Source organism: Mus caroli, chromosome 8 (assembly GCF_900094665.2).
Source record: "Mus caroli chromosome 8, CAROLI_EIJ_v1.1, whole genome shotgun sequence".
In the NCBI taxonomy this organism is placed as follows: domain Eukaryota; kingdom Metazoa; phylum Chordata; class Mammalia; order Rodentia; family Muridae; genus Mus; species Mus caroli.
The window spans coordinates 21950851-21978079 of record NC_034577.1 but is presented as its reverse complement, the minus strand read 5'-3'; the positions used below and the strand labels follow the sequence as shown (position 1 = coordinate 21978079).

Sequence of the window (27229 nt, the reverse complement as noted above, 5' to 3'; positions counted from 1 at the left end):
AAAAAAAAAAAAAGAAGAAGAAAATGCAAACTCCTGAGTACCTTCCTCTGCTTCTTGTCCCTGCCACGCCATCCTGTCTGTTCCTCCTCCCACCTCAGTTGTTCAGGTTTGGGTCCTGACAAATACATACGTGTAGTCAAAGTCAGCCAAGAAAGCAGTGAAATAAACATGATCACCTACAGAGCTATACATGCAAAATTTTCAAAAAGGAATAATGAAATGTTGAAATTTTATTTTGCAATAAAATCTTCAATTAAGCTTGATATTCAACCTGATGTTTTTAGAGTTGGAAAATAAATGTCATTATCAAAAGCTTCACAAATCTTATAAATATAGATAGTAGGAGTCACCATATTCATCTCTTTATGTACACACTTAGTATTCTAATAAACAGAAATGATCACATCTTTAGCAACAGAATTGTCAGTATGACTCACATATGTTCACAGGACTCATTTGTCTGTACTCGCTAAGAATAACACACCAAAGATCACCTAGGCATACGCTTCATCTGCTGAGCCTCTTCTGCAATGCTTGTGTCTACTAGTTTGACAAGTCTTTCCTTACTTTAAGACTCAGCATAATAAGTCAAATATCCCTTGATTCTATGTCTTTTTCCCTATATAAGTATGGGCTGTTTTCCCCATGGCATCCTTAACACTTCATTTATTTTTCAAATATTTTGTTCCTATTTGAAGCATAGATTGTTTACTCACATACCTAAGCATTTTATTTCTGTACTAGAAAATTTTTTATAAATTTTTTTTATAAAAGTAGTGTTTTAGTTGATTGTCTTTGTGACTACTTATTGAATTTTACTGATTTCTGGCTCTGGAATTTAAAGAGATAAACAAATATTGCAGCAGTGCTTTTACTAGAGTATTCTTTGATTCATCTCTTAATGAGTGGGATCAGGGATATAGTGACCAGGATGGTAACATGGCATGTGTGGCATACTGAGGGAATCACAGAGTTTCACCTTGCAGACATATCTGAAAATAGAGGTAGGGTTGAGGGAGCCATCCCTGTCTCATTAGCCGCATGTGAGAAGTTGGTAGAGATGGCCAAGAGCTAGGGATGGAGGGCTGAGGATGAGTCAGGGAATTAAGACTTACAAAAATGTTAAGCTGCTGGGACACCAACATTGGAAGCAAAGGCTAATTTTTACTTTCACAACTGAGGCAGATCAACTCAAGATATGACAGGGACAATTTTCTGCATGGCATGTTTTAAAAAAATGGAGACAGATTACTGAGTAGGACACAAAGCTGACAACTCATGAAATCCTGAACTCGGGAACGGTTCCTGAACCTTTAGCAAGCCTAGTTCAGGAAATCATTTAAGCAAAAGATCATTACCAGAGTGTAAATAGGAACTAGGACCCCTAAACAACTAGACACTGACACTGTTTCAGTGTGAAGTGCTGAGTGAACCACGTGAAATAACTGGATAAGTCTGTCTCCTTTAACCCCTTTTCGTACCTACCTGGGTTGGTGGATTTCATTTATGATTTCTCATGAATGTGTGCATGTAACTGAGACTGTTCTGTAAAATTTTAAATTAATTCTTAGGGATAAGCAACACTACCTCTTTTATAACTCTTTTATTTGCATTGTGTAAATTCCTGTTCAATCTAGATATCATGGTTGACTAAGGCCTACTGACTTAAGTAGAACAAAATTACATGAAGAATACCTATAGACTGTTTCCACGATTGATTTAAAAATACTATGTATTTCTTTTATCTTCTTTTATTAGATATTTTCTTTATTTACATTTCAAATGTTATCCCCTTTTCTGGCCCTCATCTCGGAAACCTCCTATCCAGTCCCCCTCCTTCTATGAGGGTGCTCCCCCACCCACCCACCGACTCCTGCCTCCCCGCCCTAGCATTTCCCTACACTGGGGCATTGAGCCTTCACAGGACCAAGGGCCTCTTCTCCTATTGATGCCCAACAAGGCCATCCTATGCTGTATATGTGGCTGGAGCCATGGGTCCCTCCATGTGTACTCTTTGGTTGGTGGTTTAGTCCCTGGGAGCTCTGAGGGTTCTGGTTGGTTGATATTGTTGTTCTTCCTATGGTGATGCAAACCCCTTCAGCTCCTTCAGTCCTTTCTCAAACTCTTCGGTTGGGGACCTCCATGCTCAGCCCTATGGTTGGCTGTGAGCATCTGCCTCTGTAGTTGTCAGACTCTGGCAGAGCCTCTGAGGAGACAGCTATATCCGGCTCCTGTCAGCTTGCACTTCTTGGCATCCACAATAGTGTCTAGGTTTGGTGACTGTATATGGGATGGATCCCCAGGTGGGGCAGTCTCTGGATGGCCTTTCCTTCAGTCTCTACTCCACGCTGACTCCATATTTCCTCCCATGAGTATTTTGTCTCCCTTTCTAAGAAGGACTGGATTATTTAGTCTTTGAAATTTTCATATAACATGCTCTCATTATGTTCACCCCAACTTCTCCCAGATCTGCCCCTATACATCCAACTTTATGTCCTTTTCAAAAAAAGATCAAGTTTCATTTCTGCTGTCCATATCTTCTTGGATATGTGATCTTTTCCACAGGAGCACATACTGGGGCTTCCCTCTTAAACAAAAACAAAAACAGCCAACAAACTCTACCTCTCTCAGGAACTACCAGTTACAATTGTTCTTCAGGGATGACTTTTTCAGGAAGGTAAGACTTCTTGCCCACCTCCCTTCTGCATGCTGAGATTTGGTCTTCAGCCTTCACAGGTTTCATGCACTCCTGTCCTAACCACTGTGACTTAATACACAAAGCTCAAAGGACCACTGGACATGCTATTGATGGAGGAATATCTCCCCTCAGTCCCCCAGTGAGCTGAGTGTGCATACACAGACAGCTGTGAGAAAATGATGTATTTTAGAGTTTGAGTATCCTGATCTTTAATATTTTTTAACAACTAAACACTAGGAAATTTATGGATTCCCAACTGAAATGCAAGGGAGCTGATTCACAACCACCAAAGAACTTGAGTGGTAGCTCACAATGATGAAAACAAACTCTTAACCAGCAATCGCCTCAGTCTTAGATAATAATGCTAAAATGCTATTTGTATCTGTTACATTTAACCCTTTCACTAAATTAGAGAACTATGTTGTAGGGAATAAAAGACTGGACATTTCAAATATTTGTATCAACTTGTTTCAGGGAGATAAATATTGATAAATTTACCTGCCAAGAATGATTTTTCCTGATTCAATATTGAGTCTTCAGTTGGCACAAAATCTTGCTTTTCTATGGAAACCTGCACGGGTTTGGAACGAGATGTTTTAATGATACATCTATATGTCATATATTAGGAAGTTAAGGATACAGAACAAAATGTAAACATTATTACCTTTAATTCGGGATATTCAGCAGGAAAGCCTGAAAAACCAGTCATGTGTTAATTACATGTTAACATGATAGGATCTATTAAAATTTCACGCAGAATCTTAGCATGGAAAATGATTGCCATACTTATTATTGGGAATATTTCTTTTAAGACTAGCATTTGTAATCCCAGCACTCGGGAGGCAGAGGCAGGCGGATTTCTGAGTTCGAGGCCAGCCTGGTCTACAAAGTGAGTTCCAGGACAGCCAGGGCTACACAGANCCAGCCTGGTCTACAAAGTGAGTTCCAGGACAGCCAGGGCTACACAGAGAAACCCTGTCTCGAAAAAACCAAAAAAAAAAAAAAAAAAAAAAAGACTAGCATTTGGTTTATCTTCACTTTGTTCTATTATGATCTGATTAGGACATCAACAAAGTAAAAATCAAGTACAAAATGAGGTTTTAACTTTAAGGGAAACTTTTGAAGGTGAGATGATTTCAATGAGTCCAGCTAAATGGAGAAGGCTCTGATACCAATGCCTATGTCTCTTCACTGATGGAGGGAAAGGTGACCTCTTTCATGAGATGGCTTTATTTAACCTAGACAACGAGCAGCAGCATGACTCAGCATATGTCACCCATCAAACACTTCAGAATAAGAAATTGTTCTCTCCGTACTATTAATTCAGGAAGCAGAACACAGTCATAAAATCCAGGGAAACACTCAAGTCTTTTTTGTTGTTGTTAACCTGTTTGATTAACCTGTATATTAGCAGTAAGAATAATGATGCAGCAAACATTCCTCCTTTGCTCATAAGTACGGGTTATTATGAAGACGGCCTTTCCTTCTCCACCCTGGGTATCATACCCACGTTTTTCAATAAATATTTTTCATAAGATATGAGAACTGAAAACATAGTACAATCCATAATAAGTTTACAGTAATAAAATGGAACTACCAAATAAAAATGAACTGATTTATAACAAAATAATTAGCAGTTACTAACCAGTTTTCTTCACAATCCCTATAACAATCAATAAAATGCACAAACATAGTTTGCTTTTTTTCCCACAAAATTGCATTGTTTTGTTATAATGTGGGAGTAAATAATTTTTTTTCAAAAATATTTTCTGAGTTATTGGGATCTGGCAACAGAATTTAAAGTGTGTCAAGGATGAGTGGCCCTTCAGAAGAAATCCTGACTTGACTCCTAGAGATGATGTTTAGAAAGATTGAGAGAAGATGCAGGTATGAAAAGCTAGAGCAAAGAAGTATTGAATACCACAGATGTCAGTCTAAAGACAGCAATGATTGAGGAGTACACAACCTGCTATTCAGTAGAATCACTGAAGTGGTACTTGACCATGGTCAGAAAAAGCTATAAATTTAATATTAGGATGGAGTAAGATTATGACACCTTACTCATGTGAAGCTTAAAGTTATGAAGTGCAATTCTAAGGTGCATGGACACCAGTGTTTAAAACTGTACTTCACATTAATCTTATCTTCCTACATAGCTAATACCCTTCCATTCTCTGAAATACTGAGTACTTCCTATGTTCTCTAATGTCTTCATCTTTGCTTCAACCCCTCCACTTCCTCTCAATTTCTAATATTCATCAACTGAGAATAACAATGTAACATCTCTATTTTTACTCAGTTTAACCCATACTGTCAATTCAATATATAAATTATAGCCACTTAATATACTAATTGTGTGTTCCAACATGCATGCATGTTCATGCTTATATGGGTGAATATGGTGTGCAGGAACACAAACAATTGTATGCATATGCATGTAGAGGAAACTTGGGTGTCAGCCTTAAGAACACTGTCCACTTCTTTTAAGCCAGAGTTCACATGTCCTGGGGTTCACCAATTAACATAGACTGGTTAGTTAGTGAGCCCCAGGTATTCTCTTGCCTCTCACTTCCTACAGCACATATTACTATGCCTTACATTTTTTATGAGAGTTTGGGGCTTCAAACTCATATGCCTATACTTAAAATGTAAAAACATTACAGAGTGCTTGCCCCAGTCCTTCCATTAAAACATTATAACTTCAATATATAGTAGGCTGCTTTGGGAGTAGATAGGAGAATATCTCATGCCATCTGTCTTAAATAATCATTGTCAGATGTTTTGGTTTTTATTTGTGTGTGTGTGTGTGTGTGTGTGTGTGTGTATGTGTGTGGGTGTGTGGGTGTGTGTAGATGCAGGGGTGTAAATATGGATGGGTGGATGTGTGTGTTCAGCTAGCTTCTCAGCTTCCACCTCGTTGAGCCAAGGTTACTCTTTTTCCTTTAGCTGCACACACACCAGAGGTTACTTGGCCTGCAGACTCCTGGTTGATGCCCGTCTCTCCTTCCCATGTTGCTGCAGGTGTGCCCCCACCACACTTGGCTATTTACATGGGCCCTGGGGATACAACCCATCGTCATGCTTGAGGAGCAAATGCTATATGATACAATGAGAAATATTGCTGTGCCTCTTGAATGGACTTTTTAAAAAATAAAAAGGAGTTCTTACCTTTCCCTTGGCTACATCTGACACCTATGACATTGACTCCTCCCTCATCTTTAGGCATGGATAAATGCACAGTGTCCTTTGGCGGAGGCTCCTTAAACACATTCTTTAAATCAGTGTCAATAATTAGTTGCATGAAGATTCCCCAATCAGTTCTCAAAACTTAATTTCTATTTTAATTAGTTTGAAAATAAAACAAGCATATTCACCCTTGAAATGTTCTCCAAGCAGACAGCATGTGCATTCTCCACCTGGAGAATGTGTTCTCATTACTTGTTTTCTCATTACTTGTTTTGCTGTTGAAATACCCCCTATACGCTCACACAGCACGTTCTACATCTGACAGCCTCATAGATATTTGATACTGAAAGCCCACAAATTATTCAAGGGCAAAACGAGTCAAGTGTGTGCAGAGATGCCTTGGGCACTACCTGCTCTCTCCTATTGGCATATTCCTTCAGTGGTTTTATACAAACAGAAACCCACATGGTACCATATACTCATGTGTTCTTGATCCATTCTGTCCAGTCCTGACATTTTCTAATGCCAAGTAAAGTTAGGAGTAACACGTGTTATTATGGTTGCTGACTTTCTTCCTTAAGCTGTGTAATACTGATTAGCAAAAATAGTACATATTTTGAGTCACTGAGATAATTACTCTTTAGCATGAATCAAATTCAGGTGAAATTGTTGTCATATTGATCGAATTTTTAATCTCTTACTCATACATTTCAAATGAACTGCCTTTAACATGTGAATACATTAAAGTTCTGAAACACACACGCACACACAAATCCAAGCATAATTTCATATGATCTATGGTTTCAACATTTGCTAGCAAAAATCTTAAAAAGAGAATGGATTCAAAGACTTAGTTACCTTTGGATGTTCCTCTTCACAGTCATCAAGCCATCCTTGGTCTTCCTCTGATGACAAATTTTCATCTGGTTCTGAAAATTACATAAATTAGTGAAAATAAATAGATAGAACTGAAACACAGATGCGCTCACAGAGACTGTGACAATATGCACAAGACCTGCACAGATTCAAACCAGACAAAATCTCTGAGGAGATGAAGGGGATACAAATTCCCACCCCTAACCAAGAAGCTATTTGCAGCTGATACCTTCTGTCAAAGGGAAAATCAGTCACTCAAATGGAGTGACAACCACACTCTAGGGCAAATTCCATGCCTAAGAGTAGTTGGTCAGCACAAAATAAACGCCATAATTTTTGATGTGTGCAGTCTCTGTGAGCGCGTGTGTGTATCAGTTCTGTAATATCTAGAAAATGTTTCTTTGGAGTCACCCACCACTTCTAATTTTTCTCTATTTTTTTGTACATAGATTCCTGAACTCTGACGGGGAGAGGTTTGCTTTAAGACATCCCATTTAGGACCAAGTACTCCTGTGCCTCTCACACTCTGCTCATTGTCTAGTTATGGGTCTCTGTGTTGGTCTCATGTACTGCAATGAAGAAGCATTTCTAATGAGGCTTGAGTGAGACACTGACCTATGGTTATACCAATATGTTACCAGGAGTCATTTTATTGCATGTTTCTTTAGCAGAACAGTAGCAGTAGCTTTTCCCTTGGACTCATGACCTGTCTAATCCCAGGTTCTTGGACTCGTTAGCAGTCCATTTTCATGGAGTGGGCCTCAAACCCAATTTTAAAAAGTGCCTAGTTAATCTCCTAACATTTGCATCACTATTTTTCCAGTATATCATGCAGACAGGTTACCCCTGTTGCTGGGTTTGTAGCTGTGTGATTATTGATCTAATCTTTTTCATCCAGTAATGTGCTTAAATCAAAGTTTCTAAATTAGGAATGAATGATTCATTTTTGGATTGTTGCTGATTATTAGCCTTTCTCTATATATTATTATAAAGCCTACCATTTTATCAAACTATCTATTTATTTTCACTAATTTATGTATTTGTCAGAACAAGATGTCCATGCACATTTAACACGTTTTGAAGTATTTTCCTAGAAAGACTGCAAAACATACCTGTGCCAAAGGTTTTTACTTCCTTCTTTGCTGGTGCGTCACGTGGAAAAGGAGTTTTCTCTTTATCCAAAGGCTGTATGGGTTTTAAGAACAAGACATTTAAGAACTGTTGCGGGCTGGATAAATGGCTCAGTGGCCTTTGCTGCTCAGCCATGAGAACCGGAGTTGGGAATCTGACACACATGTAACAAGCCAAGCAGTCACTAAACACATGGAAACTCGAATGGATCCAGTGCCCTTCTATGGCCTCAATACATGCATAGGCATATTACAATAATGTACATGTATGCTCACACTCGGTGGGTATAAAAAAATAAATACATCTTTTTTTAATTGGCAGTTGTTTATTTCGAATAGTATGAATTTAATGATGCAAGATAAAAATCTAAAACTTATTACCTTCAATTGAACATATTCTTCAGGAAAGTCTAAAAAAAAGCCAGAGACATAATTGTATGTAAACATAATAAAGTTAAACATACTTTCAAACAGAATTACTAGCAAAAGTATTCTTGATGGTTAGCTTTCAAAATATAAAGTTTGGTTGGTTGGCGGGGGGGGGGGGCATTTCTTTGGTTTTTCTCTCCTAATCGTTAGTATGGCATTCCTAACTGTTGGAAAGCAAAGTGAGACTGTAGTTATGGGATGGGATCATGACTCAAAAAATAACATTTCAGCTTTGGCTGTGGAAAGACACAGAATGACTCTTTAGGAAGATTTCTTCTTAAATAAACAACCCACTGCCTTATTATTTACAAACAGCTTCCTGCTTGGATCTGTTGTGCTCACAACTAGACTGAGTGCATCACTTTTTGCTGTCCACTTGCCTTAAATATATACTGCATATCAGTAACTCTATTTCCCACAAGTTATTTACCCTACACTGTTACCAAAGTAACACGTTTTCTTCTCAGTTGTGCTGTCGTTAGTTGCAGCTATTGCGCTTGGCTGGCAGAGGTTGTGCGCTTCTGGGTTGGTAACATGCCTTGCACATGCTAGACAAACAGGTCGACCTGTTTACCCACAGACAGCTTCCATCTAGTTTACATTTAGGGCATATTAAACCCATACATGCATTTCTTTTGCAGACAACTCCAGTGTTTAGGCACCACCTTCTCTTCCCTCTATGTGTGCCAAGACAGTCATTATCTTGATATAATCTCCTATTCATTTTATATATTTTTATTAGATATTTTCTTTATTTACATTTCAAATGGTATCCTCTTTCCTGGTTTCTCCTCCCAAAACTCCCTACCCCATACCCCCTCTCCCTACTTACCAAGCTACTCACTCCCGATTCCTGGCCCTGGCATTCCCCTACACTGGGGCATAGAGCCTTAGGAAGCTGGTTTAATGTCAGTTATACCAGTGCTGAAAACAAGTTCACCCTGTTCTCCATGTGTGATAGTTTGGAAGCTCAAAGAAGTTCCAGTGTTTAGAGAATGGCAGAATCATTGCAACAGACTTTCCAAGTCAATCACTTTGAATGCACTCATGAGAGCTTGATAGCATACAGAACTGCTTGTTTTGCACATACTTGGACTATTTTTTTAGCAAGGTATTTTTCGGCTTCCTCTGGTTTTCCCATCTTAAAAGTTCATAATGCGCACTTTGGAAATGGTGTGTGAGCCTAAGGCACATGGTAGGAATAAGATGTTTTGCATGCTGAAGGATTGTCAGCGTTTAAATCAGCCCGAGTTTTACAGGAGACCAGATCAGTAACATGGTACATACAAAGTATAAACCATATTTACACAAGACGCTGGCTTGCTATTGCAAAACTGAAGCATACGGGCCATGCTTCAAAAATGTGATTGGTTGTATATATCCTGTAAGTTACCACTGGGTTATCGAACAACTTGCTTGTCCATAATTAGCTGACATCACACTGATGGTCACGCTTCTTTCACATGTATCCACTAAAGGCAGAAAGTCAGTGTAACCATGGACTTTGCTGCCTTCAAGTTAGTGAGTGGAGAACTGAGTTCCGCCACTCACCGTAGTTTTCCCATTCACTTTCCTCCAATAATCTATGGAGGAAAATATTTCGGATTTTAATTTGAAGGAAAGCATATGAATTTCCCGTGGAATGAGTTGAGTGCTCCCAAGCTACACAGAGGATGGCCTTGTCAGGCATCAATGGGAGGAGAGGCCCTTGGTCCTGTGAAGGCTTTATGCCCCAGTATAGGGGAATTTGAGGGCAGGGAGGTGGGAGTGGGTGTGTGGGTAGGGGCACATGCTCATAGAAGCAGGAGTAGGGGAGATGAGATAGAAAGTTTGGGGAGTGGGATATCGGGAAAGGGAATAACATTCAAAATGTAAATAAATAAAATATCCAATAAAAAAAGTCTTCCCACATATCTGATACCACCCTTCATTTTCAAAAGTTTTCTTTCACATCCTTGTCTATATAGTCCTGTTTCATTTTTCATATGTATGTGACTGTCATGTGCTGTGGGGTGAGTGTGGAGATCAGAGGACCGCAGCCTGAGGTACAGTCTTCTTTCTACTACGTGGGCTTCCTGTGTCTAACTCAGTTCACCAGTCTTTATAGCCAGTGCCTCACCTTACCAAGTGCTATTTTCAGCCCTTTCTGTCTTTTCTGATCTTCACTGCTGTTCCTTATTCCCTAAAATCCTCATCTGAAAAAAAAAAAAATCTCACAATCTTACCCATCATTTGGCATTCTCACTGAGAGTCTCAATTTAACCAGCTTTGAAAATGTAAGATATAATTATTGCCACTGAAAGTATCTTATTCCTTAATAATTATTTCAGAAGTAATTTTCTTTCGCTGGGAAGATAGCTCACCATTTCTTGTAAAGAAGCATACTGTCAAGTAGTGTTTACAAATGGAGAGAGTCCTTACCTTCCTCCTCATCCTGGATGCTGCTGTCACACCTTTGATCTTCAGCCAAAAATAAATTGCCAATGCCCTTTTGTCAAAGTTGTTCAAAGGTATAAAGTTAATATTATTATCAGTAGTGAGCTGCACAGAGTTGACAATCACTTTCTCAGAAACTCTCTCAATTGTCTATTTTTAAAATAATTATACTGAAACTAAAAGAAACAAAATTGAAAGCACTGATTGGTAACGGGCAGCATCAAACTTTGAATCACTGGGAAGGTTAACTCTTTAGAATGAGTCAAATGCCGAGGTTAGGACTCTGACATTGTTCATAATTCCTACTACTTCATCATAAGTCTCAAGTATGGTATAACTTTTTTAATATCAAAAATCATAAAAAATTTAAGAATCTAAAAGTATACTTTAACTTAACTTACACCAGTCTCCTTGAGTACTTAGGAGAGTGTTAAAACTGAAAATTAAATAATAATCCATTGGTTCTCCAGGACAAGGAGAATGGTACTTTCATATGGTTCCTGGTACATTGTTTACCAAAGAAAATGCTCTTTAAAGGTTTTAATTCAAATATGCATGTACCTGTCTTTGCGTATGTCTGCTATCACACCATTCTTGTTTTCCTTCTGATATGTTTGTAATTGGTTCCGCTGTAATATAATTAATTTTAAAGCTATTTTTTAAAGTTTTATAAAAATGATGGCTTTATAACCCATCCCAATGGATACACCTACAAAAATGTCCCATTCCTAAGGCTTAGGGAACACTGGAGGGGTGGAGTGGGTGGAGTGGAAAATGAAAAGAGCCAGAAGACCAGGCAGAAACTTTGCTGTGAGGTTTTGTCTTGTCATCAGATGCCACACCAACATGGCAGTCTAAATATGAGCTGAACAAGGATGATGCCACCAAACATCCCAAACTGAACAGAGAAAAGGCCATCAGGCCTCCACCCTACACAAAGAACTACAGGCAACTGAGGAATGCTTAAGGAGAAGAGATGGTTTTCCTGAGGGTAGGGCACACCAATTGCTTGTCCAGTACTAAGTGGTCAGCCCTGAAAATATGCATACAAGTCATAAATATCACTCTACAGATGGAATATATTCATGTATGTATATGCATGCACTACCAATTAGTGAGAAATGGGACTATAAAATTGAAGGGGAACAGGGTCAGGTATACAAGAGATTTTGGAGAAAGCAAAAGGAGAACGGTATTAATTATACTATAATCTCAAAAGTAAAATAAAATTTAAAATTCAAATATATATTTACCAATGAAGAGCATATGTGCAAACACCAAAAGCCTTGATACATAGTATAGACAGAGGGTAGAGGTTGTCAGGTCCAATTGTACACAAATCTCACAGAACTATGCACATATCCACTAACTATCATTTCTGAATATGTTCAAGCTAAAAATAATGTTCACAATATTTTTATTATTTATACCAGATCCTTCAATGAAATTATAGGGACAAAAGCATAGGAATGAAAAAGAAATTGTTTCAAATATTGTGAACGACTCGGTTCGTAAATTCCCCTGTGAGGAAGGAGATAAGCCTTCTTGAAATATTTAGATACAATGGAATTATTAACCCACACACAGCACAGAATTACGTGTTGTCTGCCCTCACTGTGTTCCTTTCCCTTGGCTAGAACCTGCTCAGAAAGAAGAGCAACATTTAGGCTTTCCTTTACTTCTGTCATATTGTAAACTGTTACACAATAGACCCTTTTAATTCCTTAAAGAGGAGCCAGCCAGTGCAATTGTGGTTTGAATATGAAAAGTTCTTCAAAGGCTTGTGTTTTTAAACACTTAAGAGACACTGATTTTGGAAGCTTATAGAGCATTTAGCAAGGGGAGCCTTGCTGGAGGAAGGCTTTGAGGTTTTATAGCCAGGTCTCACATGACATTCTCTCTTTCTCCTCCCATCAGGATTATCCAGGTTCCAGTTCCTGCCTCTGTGTCTTCTTTGCCTGTGTCCATGTCCCTCTCACTGTGATTTATTTAGTCTATGCCTCTGGAATTAGAAGTCAAAACAAATCCTTTTTCCCTTAAATTGTTTTCATTGGGATACTTCATAACAGTAACAGAAACGAAACTAACACAGAAATTGGTACCAAGAGTGAGTTCATTGCTGTGGTAAACCTATGTGGTTGGGGGTAGGGTGGGGGGCTTGGCTTTTGTTTTCTGGGGGAAAGGTGGATAATTTTTAACTTAGGGAAGGAAAAGTCACTGAATATTGTAAACAGAGCCTCATGTGCTATTGTACTAAACCTCAGAAGACAGTAATGCTGAGAAGAACAACTTGGGCAGCAGAGGCAGGGCTCATGGGGGTTTCTTGACTCTATCACAAACAGGGATAAAGGCCATTAGTGTCATACCTTGGCAAAGAGTTTTTCTGCATTCTGCCAGTATCCTGAGAATTGCCAGGAGGCTAAACTACAAGGTAATGGACAAATTTCTTTGGAAGAGGAAATTTCAAAACAGTACAACACTGGGATTGTGGCATGGTTGCTACTCTTTGTTTTCTTTTTCTTTTTAATTAAAAACTGTCTTGAAGAATTCTGCACTAAATCCATCTGGCCCTGGGCTTAGTTTGGTTGGGAGGTTTTGAAAGATTTCTTCTATTTCCTTGTGTGATATGGGGCCTGTTTAGATAGTTTACCTGCTCTTGATTTAACTTTGGTATGTGGCATCTGTCTAGAAAGCCATCCACTTCATCTAGACTTTTCCAGTTCTGTTGAGTATAGGCTTTTATAGTAGAATCAGATGATTTTTTTTTAATTTCCTCCATTTTTGTTGTTATGTCTCCCTTTTCATTTTTGATTTTGTTAATTTAGATACTGCCTCTGGACCCTTTAGTTAATTTGGCTAGGGTTTATCTATCTTGTTTATTCTCTCAAAGAACCATCTTTTGGTTTTGCTGATTTTTTGTATTGTTTTTTTGTTTGTTTGTTTGTTTCTATTTGGTTGACTTCCGCCCTGAGTTTGACTATTTCCTGCCTTCTACTCCTCTTGGATGAGTTTGCTGCTTTCTGTTCTAGAACTCTCAGGTGTACTGTTAAGTTGTTTAGTGTAAGCTCTCTCCAGTTTCTTTACCAGGGCTCTTAGTACTATGAATTTTCCTCTTAGCACTGCTTTCACTGTGTCCCATAAGTTTGGGTATGATGAGGGAGGGGGAGAGGGAGGGGAAGAGGGAGAGGGAGGGGAAGGGGAAGGGGGAAAAGGGAGAGGGGGGGAGGGGAAGGGGGAGGGGGAGAGGAAGACGGAGGGGGAGGGGGATGGGGAGAGAGAGAAAACAACGAAGAAAAAGGAAGTTACAATTGTTAAAGATATTAGAGTCCTTTAAAAGAAGCCTTATATGAATCCAAGCTAATCTCAAACCTCTGCCCTCTTGAGTGCTGGGATTACAGGCCTGCACCACCAAGTCAAATTCAAATAAAATTTTTATAAAATGGAGTGGTTACCTTCCTCTTGGTCTTCTGCAAAATTTTCTCTACTTTTATCAGTAGCCATGGATAAATATTCAATGTTCTTTGTTTGAGGTCGTTTGAACGCAGCCTGATAAAATTAGCATCAGTAAGTAAGGCGTTACCTAGAGATTTTCTGTTTCCTATCCTTTACTATTTTAAGGAAATTATTTACAATACAACTGGCAAGTACTGAAAATTAAGAAGAAGAAGAAATCCCTCATATGTGTCTTCCATATACAGACTATGTTGTATTTTCTTAGGATGTCTGACTATATAAACAAGGTAAGGAAGTGCAAAGAAGTAGTCAGGGAGGGAAGAGCAGCCGAGGTGCATACTTGAATAAACAATTAGTTTCTGGATACCTAAATATTATTTACTCCTCTGGAAACTGTGAGGACTTTTACAATAATCATTTTTTTAACCTATTAGGGGAATTCACAATAGCACTAAATGTGCTATTGTTTAAAACATTTCCAATGGTGTAAGTATCTAAAAAAGTAAATCTAAGAGGCTACAATGTGCATGCTGTTGGATACAAGCAAAATGTTGTCATAGAAGCTCCCTTTGGGACTAAAGAAAGATATTTTATAATAATTTTTTCTCTGGAAAAATCAGTTATATAAAATGGTGAAAATGTGAAAAAACAATTTAGGATATATTTGAGTAACATGTAAATACTACTCAAGGTGGTAGTAAATGTATGCCTTTCACATTAAAGAAAATACAAAAAATATAACAAGCATTAATTAAAAGGCATAAAAACATTTCTTCTAAGTGCTTGAAATATTCCAGTTTCTCGTTTACCCATTTTACTTTTGATATATTATAATCTGAAGGTGACCATGACAATGGTACTATTTCCTCATGCTTCCTGGCCAGTGCAGAAGTTTGAGTCCCAGCTAGGTTACCGGTGTGACCCCCTGTTGTCTTTTTTTCTTATGCTCTCTGGTGTCATTCCCCAAGACCCCTTCTTTGTCCTTTTGTCTGCAACCTCACAGTTACATCACAAAACATATTACTGGAATAAATTTTTCCCTGTCACTACCACACCCAACCTAAAAGCAAACCCTTTCAACTCTTCACAGAAGTCATCCATACCATTTTCCTGTTATTTGTTGTTTTGCTCTTAACACTGCTGTCTTCTACCATATTCCTATCCCCCACCCCCACCTCCACTCCCACCCCCACCCTTATCTAATACCCTGGCACTTACTTAATGCTGAATAATCTCAAATTATTTAAAGTCCAAATAATTGAAAGGTACTCAAAGAGGCACCAAACACGAGTAGCTATATTGCAGCAGCGTGAGGCTTCTGATGGGTTTGTATAAATTATAAAACCATATGGTCACACACATGTGCACTATGCGGATTCCTGGTACAGTTTAATGCCAAGAAAGTCAGTGGGTACCATGCCTATCATACTAATGGTTTTATTTGTTGAAAGGGATGTCAGGTTTAGTACACTGTAGCGGAACAGCATGGGTTCCATTCTAGAAGGTGTCATTCCTAATGTGCAGTGGTGTGGCTCACTTCTTTTCTACCACAATAGATGCTGAAGACAGAGAACCAAAGGAAGACTTGAAACCTAAAGCTTTGAAGTAGACAAGTGTTTCAAATGTGAGTTAAAGGCAACTTTTGAGTCACTGGGGATGATAATACAAAAACATGAAATAAATTCAGTAGCAAGCACAGCGATATCATTCATAATTTTGCCTGTTTGCTCAAAAGTATCACAACTCATCGGTCTGTTTAACATGTAAGGAGTGTCTAGGATTGGAATGCAAAAATAATGAAGAAAATATGGAATTAAATCCTTAATAAGATAAGGTTTTTCTTAAGCTCTGTAACTTATAAGGTATTATATGTTGCAAAAATTCTAATTGAATAGTAAAGTATTAAATTATAATAAAAGTTTTAAAATCATTTTTTAAATTGTGGTCTATTGCTTCCCAAGAGCAGCCTGAAGGAACTCTGCATGTACTATTACAGTATAGTAGGTCATTTACCCAAAACAAAAAAATTATCTGAAACAGAAATTTAAATGTAAATACTTATGTACCGCTCTCTGATTCTTCTCATGGTCATCGGGGCATTTTTGATCTTCCACTGATGTCGCTTTTGCAGACACTGCTGCTGATAAATCCATATAGTTTATTAAAACACTCAGAACACTTTTTGAATTATAGTCAATGTGCCTATAGAACATTCAAGATAATGCAAACTGAATTTTTAATTTCTTAGTTAAAACCTTCAGTTAAGATTAAGGTTATTTGGATATTTACTGGTATAGGAAGTCCATGTAATTACAAACAGCTTCAGTATATCACATGTACATAATCAGTAGAAGATGATATGTCAAAGCCAGGCATACGTACTAAAACCCATCACCAATTTTCCTACCAAACACGCCTGAACATATGTGCAGAAACAAAACTAAAAGTATGTGGAATCAAACAAAACCATATTGAATTATATTCTCTACTTTGTAAATGTAGTTTGAGTGGTTAATTTTCTTAAACTAATTACTATCCCTTCCAAGCCCCAGTATGTGAACACCCTGTTCCTTAAATCTGAATCCTTTTTGTTTGATGCCTATAGAAACTTCTTTGTTCACTTAGGACTCAGCATAATATTTAAAAATTCCTCTATTATTGTTATATTATTGTAGTAAAATATAATTGGATTTCAGTAGTATGCTGGTGGCACTTTTCTTCCCATATCACCACTTTCTCCTGGACTAGAGAGCAGTTTGAACTTCATCTTTGCACAGTCAGTCTTTAATTTGTTTTACTCAATAATTGTTTATGTACTTCTTTGTGAGAGCTGGCCCTGAAATTGAAAAGTCATGAGCAAAAGTTTAATGGATGGGCTTCAGAAAAATCAAGCCTGGTTTGACCTAAAAGGGAGCATAGGAAGAGGAAGAATAAGACTCGTGTGAGACGATGCCAGGGCCTGGCAAGCACAGAAGTGGATGCTCACAGTCAGCTATTGGATGGATCACAGGGCCCCCAATGGAGAAGCTAGAGAAAGCACCCAAGGAACTAAAGGGAACTGCAACCCTATAGGTGGAACAACAATATGAACTAACCAGTACCCCGGAGCTCTTGTCTCTAGCTGCATATGTATCAAAAGATGGCCTAGTCGGCCATCACTGGAAAGAGAGGCCCATTGGACTTGCAAACTTTGTATGTCCCAGTACAGGGGAACACCAGGGCCAAAAAGTGGGAGTGGGTGGGTAGGGGAATGGGGGGGGGGGTATGGGGGACTTATGGGATAGCATTGGAAATGTAAATAAGGAAAATACCTAATAAAAAATATTTTTAAAAAAAGTAGTAAAAGATACGGTTAAATGACAAATGTATCTGTGCTAAAATAGGAAGAAAATAAACTGGATAGTCCCAGCTGTTCTGTCACATCAAGGGAGTCAAAACTTGAGGGCCATGGAAGAGGATATCAAAGATTTATGTAAACCTTAAATATTCTTGCCCATTAATATTTTTTAAAATCCTTTCTATTCATGATTGCAACTTAGATAATTGCAAATGTGATAGCAGGATCAATGTTAAAAGCTGTAAATGTGGCCAGGTGGTGGTGGTTCACACCTTTAATCCCAACACTCGGGAGGCAGAGACAGGTGGGACTCATTGAGTTCAAGGCTAGCCTGATCTACAAAGTGACTTCCAGGACATCCAGGGCTGTTACACAGAGAAACCCTGTCTCTAAATTTTTTAAAAAGAAACAAAAAGGGAAATGTGGAAGCATAATCCATTTTACTGACATGAGTAAAAAAAAAAAAAAAATGGAGGGATGTAGCTTAGGAGGAAGAAAGATATAAAATTATGTGTTTATTTGGACATTTGCTGAATAAAGTCATGAGCAAATAGTAAAGAAGTGGCTTTGACATATCACAGCTTTTGAAAGAGCACAAGAGTAAACACAGATCCCTGTTCAGTAGACTCTGTATCAAATGATATGTGAAATAAGTTAGATGATTACCATTTTGTCTTACACATCTTGTAATTCTGCTAGAATTCTTTACAGATGTAGGCTCATCTGAAAAGGATATAATGGAGTGTCATTGAGCTTACAGATGTGGTATAACAATAGATTATGTAAAGCCCTAGTTAGGCTTTGTATAATAAATACCAAGTCAATTCAATAATATGGAGAACACAAACAGAATTTCTAATGACTATTCTAGGAGACATTCAGCCATTTTCTCTAACATAGAATATTAATTCTATGCATAAGCAAAAACTGGGAAAGATATTTCACCATGTTGTGTATTACATTAGTTCCTACTGCAGTCCTGTTGCCACAATTACGGACACTGAGAGAAAAATGGATTAAAACACACACTGAAGAAAACAGTGTGTTAAAAATAAAAGAAAGCATAATTTGAATTTGGAATAGGCAATAACTTGTAATTTAGTTCATATCCTAAATGCATGCTCCCCCAAAAAATATTTTCCTCAGCCCTCCAAGTAGCTGACTTTTCAAGAATATACTATTACAAACAACAGTCGTTTTCAAGCTATACAAATATCATTAAACTTTTATATCTAGTACAACTATTCTGTAAAAAAAAAACCAAAATGGCCATATTATTATTCCAAGACACAAACGGGGAAATATCTGTGTTAGAGCTAAAACTTTAAAAATATTATTTTAAGCAACTAAATAACTTCTTGTAAACAATGAGACTTAACGATGATAATTTAGTCCCTTAAAAGTCCATCAAATTTGGAGAGCAGAGAAATCAAAATCAAGAAGATTGTGTAGATTTAATGATTTTAAATTTCTCATCCTACATAAATCAGTGTTGTAAAATTCACCTGCACAGTGTAATTTTGCTTGATCAACTGGTGGTGCCTCTCTTGGAAAAGAATCTCTCTCTTCAATGGGAAGCTATATAGTTTTTGAAAAAAGGTATTCAGTAACAATTGTGTGTTTCAAAGAGCACGATTTTAATAACTCAGGTAATATATAAACTTACTACCTTCAATTGAACATATTCCTTAGGACAATCTAGAAAAAAATCAGAGATACATAGTTAATAATATGTAAACCTGACAAACTTGACCACACTTTTATAAATAATTATGGTCAAAATATTCTTTGTGGCTAACTTTATAATGATTGTACTAATTTTGGAATTGTGGCAAACTTTTACTTTTTGTTTTGTTCTTGAATGAAATATCTATTGAACAACTAATAAACTACATAATTTTCATTAAACTTGACAATTTTCAAATTAACATTATGAGCTCAGAGAATTTTTCTTTTAAACAATTTATGTGATTTCATTAAGGTGGCATTTCTAATGGGTGGAGAATAAAATGAAATAAAATAAAATAAAATAAAATTTCAGGATGAAATCAGGAAACCAGGATAATATTTCAATAGTCAAAACTGATTATACCATGGAACAGATTGCATTCTCAGCAGCGAAATACTTTACGTTCACTCTAGTGTTCTATGAGAGTTTATCATGTCCTTCACTTTATATATAAGTCATAAGAAGTCACTACTTTTCAGAGAGATGTGAATATAACTTCTTTTTCAAGATTGTTTCTGAATTTATCTCCATGCACTTGTAGAATAACAGCACATAAAAATTGTTATTTTTACACACACATGTTGACTATATTCTTGTATTGCATGTTGTATTCATAACAATAGCAAAATTACAGTTATGAAGTAGCAATGAAAGCAATTTTGTGGTTGGGGTCACCACAAAGTAAAGGACTCTATTAAAGAGTTGCAGCATTAGGAAGGTTGTGAAACACTGTTTGAAGTAAACCATATGCATGCAATGTTGAGGAATGTGGCAGGAACTTCTGGCTATCTAATAAGATATATTCTTCATTCCCATCATTGCAACTGAATTGTACCAAGTCCCAAGGCTTCTGTGATGGCTAATCTTCATTGGCTTAACAACATCTGGAATCAACCAAAACCCAACCTACTGCACATGCCTGTGGAGGACTTTTTTTTTTTTTTTTTTTTTTTTTTGGTTTTTCGAGACAGGGTTTCTCTGTGTAGTCCTGGCTGTCCTGGAACTCACTCTGTAGACCAGGCTGGCCTCGAACTCAGAAATCCGCCTGCCTCTGCCTCATGAGTGCTGGGATTAAAGGCGTGCACCACCACGCCCGGCTGTGGATGACTTTCTTTCTTTCTTTCTTTCTTTCTTTCTTTCTTTCTTTCTTTCTTTCTTTCTTTCTTTCTTTCTTTCTTTCTTTCTTTCTTTCTTTCTTTCTTTCTCTCTCTCTCTCTCTCTCTCTCTCTCTCTCTCTCTCTCTCTCTCTCTCTCTCTCTTTCTTTCTTTCTTTCTTTCTTTTTAATTAGGTATTTTCTTCATTACATTTCCAGTGCTATCCCAAAAGTCCCCCATACCCTCCCGCCCCCACTCCCCAACCCACCCTCTCCCACTTCTTGGCCCTGGCATTATAAAGTTTGCAAGACCAAGGGGCCTCTTTTCCCAATGATGGCCGACTAGGCCATCTTCTGATACATATGCAGCTAGAGACAAGAGCTCCAGGGGTTACTGGGTAGTTCATATTGTTGTTCCACCTATAGGGTTGCAGACCCCTTTAGCTCCTTGGGTATTTTCTCTAGCTCCTTCACTGGGGGCCCTGTGATCCATCCAATAGCTGACTGTGAGCATCCACTTCTGTGTTTGCTAGGCCCCGGCATCCTCTCACAAGAGACAGCTATATCAGGGTCCTTTCATCAAGAGGTAGAAAGATCTACTCTACATCTGGGCCACATCATCTTCCAATATCAGCCCACATAAAAGGATATGGAAGAAGAAAGCTTTTGCCTTCTGTTTTTGTCTGTTGGTGCTCACTTTTACTGGCAAGTTCATCTTTCCTGTTGTTGAGGTTATATCTCCATCTCTATTAGAACCTACTTCTTCAGGATCCCAACATAGACATAGATCACTGACGATCCAGGAATCCTCTCAGACTCCTGCACCAGACTGTGGGACTTCTGGGACATCCAGCCTTGTGGAGTCAACAACCTCAAGATTCTCTGCCTTTCCCTCATGAGACAATCACTGTTGACCTACTTAGACTATAGCCTGTCCAATAAATTCCTTTTTAATGTGTAAAAAGAATAGATTTTTCTTAATTTACAAATTTTTTAAATTTGGAGGAGGAATTTCAAATATCATTTCTACTCCCTTTTTCCCCCTCTCCAACTTCTGTGTCTCTAGTTCCTCTCAAATTTATAACTTTTTCAATTATTATTATTGTTGAACATATGCTTATTTGCATGCATATTTGCAACCTACTGAGTCCATTTAGTGCTGCATATATGTAGATATGCTTAGATCTGACAAGTTGGGAGTAGACAACGTATCAGAGAGCCTGTCCTAGGAAGAAACTGATTCTCTCTCAATAGCTATTGACTGCCTGTAACTCTTCTTCTAGCAACAATAATGCATCATTTACATGAAAACCTTAAGTAAAATTTGGAGAACACTGGAATAAAAAAAATGGGGACATTGCAAACATTTCAAACATTTTTACTTATTTGTTTCATAAAAATTAATATTACTAACTCACTTTCTTGGAACCATTTCCCATGCTTTATATCAGAGACTTCATTTGGAACATAGTCATTTTTCTCAACTGTAGGCTGTATGGGTTTAGAAGCAAGGTATTTAGTAACTTCTGCAAATTTCTTACAAGATGAAGTTAAGTATGCAGGAAAAAATACAAGTGATTACCTTTGATAGCGGATAGTCGTTAGAAGTATCTAAAAATGTCAAAGAAAGAAATAATCAAATCCATGTAAACCTGATGTTGGCGACATACATTCATGTAGAATTAGTATAGAAAATAATCCTAGTGGATGAAAATGGGTGTGTTAATGTTAAAGTTTGATGGATTTCTGCATGGCTTGTTATATTTGGCCAAGCCAAGAAAGAGCAATTCAAAGATACCAACTGGAAAAATAATACAATGGCTCAAAATATACTTAAGAGTTTCCACAAAATAAGAGCAAAAGTCATACAATGCTGGAACAATAGTGGCACAAACATTGTGGTACTAACCAGCAATTACTTGATTAGATTTAAGACCCCCTGCATGGGATAAGATCCATGTCCAACAGCTCAGGTGGCCAAGAATCTGAGACTCAATAGGCCATTGACCTAAGTGAAAACAAAATACCATTTTTCTCCTAAAGAAACAACAATAAAATGACTCAGGACAGCATTTGCTGTACTCATAGTCAGTGTCTTGTTCAGCCAATGTCAGAGAAGCTTCCTCCTACAGTAGATGAGAAATAATACAGAGAGCTACAGCTAGACAATGGGGTAGAGAGTAAGAGACTTTCTAACACTCAATCCTAATGGGTGGTCTTCATCAAACCTCTCCCCCTCAGAGTTTAGGGAAATATGTGGAAGAGGAGGCAAAAAGGTTGTAAGATTCAGAGAGGATAGATGACAATAATACACAGTGTCTTCTAGATACAATGAGACTGACAGATGAGCTCACAGAGACTGTGGCAGCATGCACAGGGTCTACACAAGTCTCGGCCAAATGGTGTTCCAGCACTGGGAGAGGGAAGTGTACACAAGCCTCCATCCCTAACCAAGAAGCTACCTCCAATTGACAAGCACTCACAAGGGTAAGTCAAGTCTTCACCCCCCATCAAGGAAACTGCACCTCGAAACAGTTGGAGACCATTACAGAAAACCATAACCAATGAAAACACAAAGTTGTTTATTTCAATCTGAAAAGATGCATCTATGAAAACATCTCCCTCACCTAAGGGAACATCTGAGAAGAGGAGGTGGAAAGATCATTCATATTGCTTCTCTTCTTCATTGTGATCTTGGTATGTCAACTTTCTTTGTTGCTTGTGTGTCTAATGTGAGATTCTTGCCTGCCTCATGCTGGGCTGGTGTAGGAGCTGTGCATCTGGAGGTAAGACTTAAAGGTGTGGTCCCAGAGGGCAATGTTTTGAGAACTCAACAGACAAAGCCAGAACTGAATTCCAGACCTAGGTAAGGATGTATGGAGATGATATGAGTCAGTTTGATTCTAGGACAGTGATTCTCAACCCATGGGTTGCCACTCCTTTGAGGGTTGAACAACCTTTCCACAAGGGTTACATATCTGATATCCAACATATCAGATATTCACATTACAATCCATAACAGTAGCAAAAATACAGTTTAGTAGCAACAAAATAATTTTATGGTTGGGGGTCAGCACAACATGAGGAACTGGCTTAAAGCATCAGAGCATGAGGAAGGTTGAGAACTGCTGTTCTAGGGGGACTCACCAGTGAAAGACAGTGCGGGGTCTGTGACAAGACCTATGTCTCAGAGTTTAAAATGGAGTGCACAGGCTTAGGGGAAGCTAATACTAGAGCTGTGTACTTGGATCTAGACCTGAACGTGTGGAGGTGGCACCAGTGGGCTTAGTTCTTAGGGGACTCTCCAGGAGAATCAGGAGCTACATGTCAAGGGCCCTGCCTGGGGAGGGGGTTAATATATGGATGGCATGGGCACCTTGGTTCTAAAGATGACATTTAAACTGTGGAAGCTGATGTTTGAATAGATCAGCACACATTTGTGCTGTTTTGTGTTTTGTTTGTTTAATATTTTACTAATTCTTTGAGAATTTCATCATTATTTCTTGATCATGTTCAGTATTCACTCCAGCTCCTCCCCTTAATTCCTCACAGACCCACTCACTGCTAACTGTCCCCCATTTTCCTTAATTTGACAACCCATCGACTCTAATTTGTGCTGTCTGTATCCTTCTGTATGGGCAGCCATCCACTGAAGTACAGTCAACCAACAAGGAGCTTTGTATGAGCAGATGGGATTGGATATTCATATATAGAATGATATTATATAAAGATATTCCTCTTTACACTCATATTTTGGCTATTACTGGGACTCCATTAAGTTCTTTTATACTAGATACTTCTTAAAGTTTTTCCTAAACATTTCTGTGGATGTGTAAGTCTATAAACTAAAAGAAACTCTAGGGTATGAGATTAAGAGGGGAAGTGTTCAAAATGCAATATCTAAGTATGCAAAAATTTAATTTAAAGCAATATGAAATAGACTATCAAAATTAAAAATAAATCACATTAAAATTACAAAGAACTAGGCTGCTAAATAGCTCCTTTGAAATTATTTACTCTAAAATAGATTACGTTTAGCATGTACTTGGTAGGTTTTTCTTCCAGTGTTGCAATTTGAAGCAGACTAGGGAGCCATGGCAGTTCAAAGGTTGTTCACCTTTTGGTTGCATTCTTGACCACTTACAATTGAAACACCAGGCCTTTGTTCTCACTGATGCTCTCCCTTAGGTTTACAGAGTGTTTTCCTAGGATTTAAGAACACCTCACAATAGAAACATTGGTGCGATTGCATTGATTGTAGACTAGGGGGACCTCAGAAGGGGCAAAGCATGAAAAATGTGCCTTATGTCACTTTAAGGCATGAAAACAGAAATTTCCTCTTGGAGTAGTTTTACCAAGAGTGAACCCAAATTTGAATTCTCTGCTTCTCTCCCTGCCTTCCCTTGTGGTTACTGTCCTATCTGTAGTCTGTCTGCAGTATGTAACTAATGTGTCCCTGTTGCCTGCCTAACCTGTCTGAGTGTTGGACCTATCTAGTCGATTTATCCCTGGTGCCTGTTTATTGTACCTAATAAAGGGCTTTGCTCTGTATTTATCAAACAGCACAGGATACATGGCTTGGGAAAAATGAGAAATACATTTTTTTTTCAGGAATCTTTAACAGGATTTTATAAGAGAAGTTATTTTACTGACTTCAACTGACCCAGAATAGCACTCAAACTATATACAAATATTATTGACTTATATCTACATAGTTTCCAACATTTCTTGGCACATTAAATTGGCAGAGTACTCAGTAGGATAGCAGACCAAAATATAGTCATAAGTGATCTCAAGGCATATTGTTAACATGGCTGCAGAGTCTGGCAAGAATTCAGTTCCTTTAAAGGCATGAAATAATTGCAGAAAAGTATATCACCATAGTAACTACACATAAAAGAAAATACATATATGAGTTAAAGTTACAAACTTTAAACAAATTATCTTGAAGTAGCAAATAACTTTCTTGAAGTGTTCAGATTAACAGTAAGAACTTCATTTTTTTACCTCAAATTCTTTTATGAAATTTTGGAAAGATGGGAAAACTAGTGAGAAGATTGTAATCATTTCAAATATTTTGAGGTGTTTTTCCATGGAAAGTAATATTACAAAATTCACCTTCTAAAAATGCTTTCACCGGAGTCATATCCCAGGCCTCCTTTGAAACAGACTCTTCCTCTACAATGGTGGGCTGTATGAATTTAGGAAAAAATATTTAATGGCTCTTGTACAGGTTATAAAATATGAAATTAATGATCTAGAGTAAGATTAAAATAACTACCTTTGATTGAGGGCATTTCTTAGAAAACTCTGAAATGTCAAGGAGACACATAATCAACTAAACACAAATATGGCAATATTAACTATATATATTTATAGTGAGTTAATATGAAAAATAACCACCATGGGTAACTTTGGTAATGGCTATTTAATTTTGTCTCAATGTATTTTTACTAAGTTGTATTTTAGATAACTGAGGAACATGACTGAAATCCAATGGAAAAAATCAAACCATAACTGCATTTATACTTAAAATTATCCCCCCCAAAAGTGTGACCCACGTGACTATAATGTAATATGGAAGGCAGATATAGCAATGCGAGGTTTTTAGCTGATGGAAGGAAACTGATCTTGGTCACAGGAAGAAATCCTGACGTCAGGTGACATTTCACTTATTAAAACTGCTGGCTAACTGCATCAATGCTTATCTCCAGTGAAGCATTTCAGAGACATTCAAACAGAACTCTAAGAGCTCTATTCATCTTCTCCATATCATATTCTACTTTTTGAAGCACCAATCAGTTATACAACTTCAAAGAGGTAAGTGATTTGTGTATTACAGTTTTCAAAATCGATCAATTTGGGTATTCATGTGCAGAATGACATTGCGTAAATATTCTCCTGAAGGGACACATATATATGTATGGGCTATTATTTTGACATTTAGACTTCATTTCCTTTTTACATTATATATGTCTCTTTTTTTGATAGGTGCTTTTCAGCAGGTATGTGAACCTAAAATACAAAAAAGAGAGGGGATACAATAGTGTGACTATATATCAAAATTAATTTTGTGTGTGTGTGTATCCACAATTACAAAATTAGTTAATTAAAAATCTCTTTGTAAGATATGACTTCCAAACAAAAAACAAGCAAATTGTCACATAAGAGTTATAAAGTACTAATTTGCTACATCTCAAATCATAGTGGTGTTTAATATTAGACAAATATTCAATAAATAACCATATATGTCCTTTTCTCAGTTACCTTATTGGTGTACCATGGGAATATGCAAGTAGAATTCCATCAGTTAGCAATCTTATAACGAAGTCCACTAGCATTTCAAAACCAGGTGATGATATTGCATTAAAATTAATCTCATCTTAATCCCTAAAATCAATGTCATCTACATCTTTGTTTCCAAAAAATTACAGAGAAAACTAAACGTTATAGTTTCACCATATGATTCTCATCTTGGGTCCAATAACTTATACAATAGCATTAATCTCATTTTTATTTGAATCAACAATAATCAAAGATGTCTGAGATTGTATCTTTATAATTCCTCATCATTGACCCTAAATTTGTATATTGTTTCTTCTCTTCCTGCATTGGTTAGTTTTTTGTCCACTTAACACAAGCTAGAGTCACTTGAGAAGTGGGGACCTCACTTGAAAAACATTGCCTACAACCAAGCCTGTGGGGCAATTTCTTGACTGATCAGTGATGTGTAACGTCACAGGTCACTCTGGGTAGTACCATTTCTGGGGTAGATGATAAAGCAAACTGAGCATGCAAGGAGGAGCAAACCAAAAGGCAGCATTCCTTCATTACTCCTACTCCAGCTCCTGCCTGCAGGTG

The 27229-nt window shown here is 37.6% G+C and overlaps 1 protein-coding gene across 1 annotated transcript in view; it reads right to left on the bottom strand.

The window, feature by feature from the left end:
- LOC110300178 overlaps positions 1-27229 on the bottom strand; it is a 101507-nt gene that overhangs the window by 59611 nt on the left and 14667 nt on the right. Inside the window, exons 9-26 of the mRNA XM_021170247.1 lie at positions 25650-25678; positions 25487-25559; positions 21951-21979; positions 21787-21859; positions 19215-19243; positions 19051-19123; positions 18212-18268; positions 16275-16348; positions 14208-14301; positions 11317-11384; positions 10741-10807; positions 8272-8300; positions 7873-7945; positions 6743-6813; positions 5867-5969; positions 3363-3391; positions 3197-3269; positions 42-115 (exon numbers count right to left, since the gene is read on the bottom strand). Of these exons, the coding sequence (XP_021025906.1) occupies positions 42-115; positions 3197-3269; positions 3363-3391; positions 5867-5969; positions 6743-6813; positions 7873-7945; positions 8272-8300; positions 10741-10807; positions 11317-11384; positions 14208-14301; positions 16275-16348; positions 18212-18268; positions 19051-19123; positions 19215-19243; positions 21787-21859; positions 21951-21979; positions 25487-25559; positions 25650-25678 (1118 nt within the window). The remainder of the gene's footprint in view (positions 1-41; positions 116-3196; positions 3270-3362; positions 3392-5866; positions 5970-6742; positions 6814-7872; positions 7946-8271; positions 8301-10740; positions 10808-11316; positions 11385-14207; positions 14302-16274; positions 16349-18211; positions 18269-19050; positions 19124-19214; positions 19244-21786; positions 21860-21950; positions 21980-25486; positions 25560-25649; positions 25679-27229) is intronic.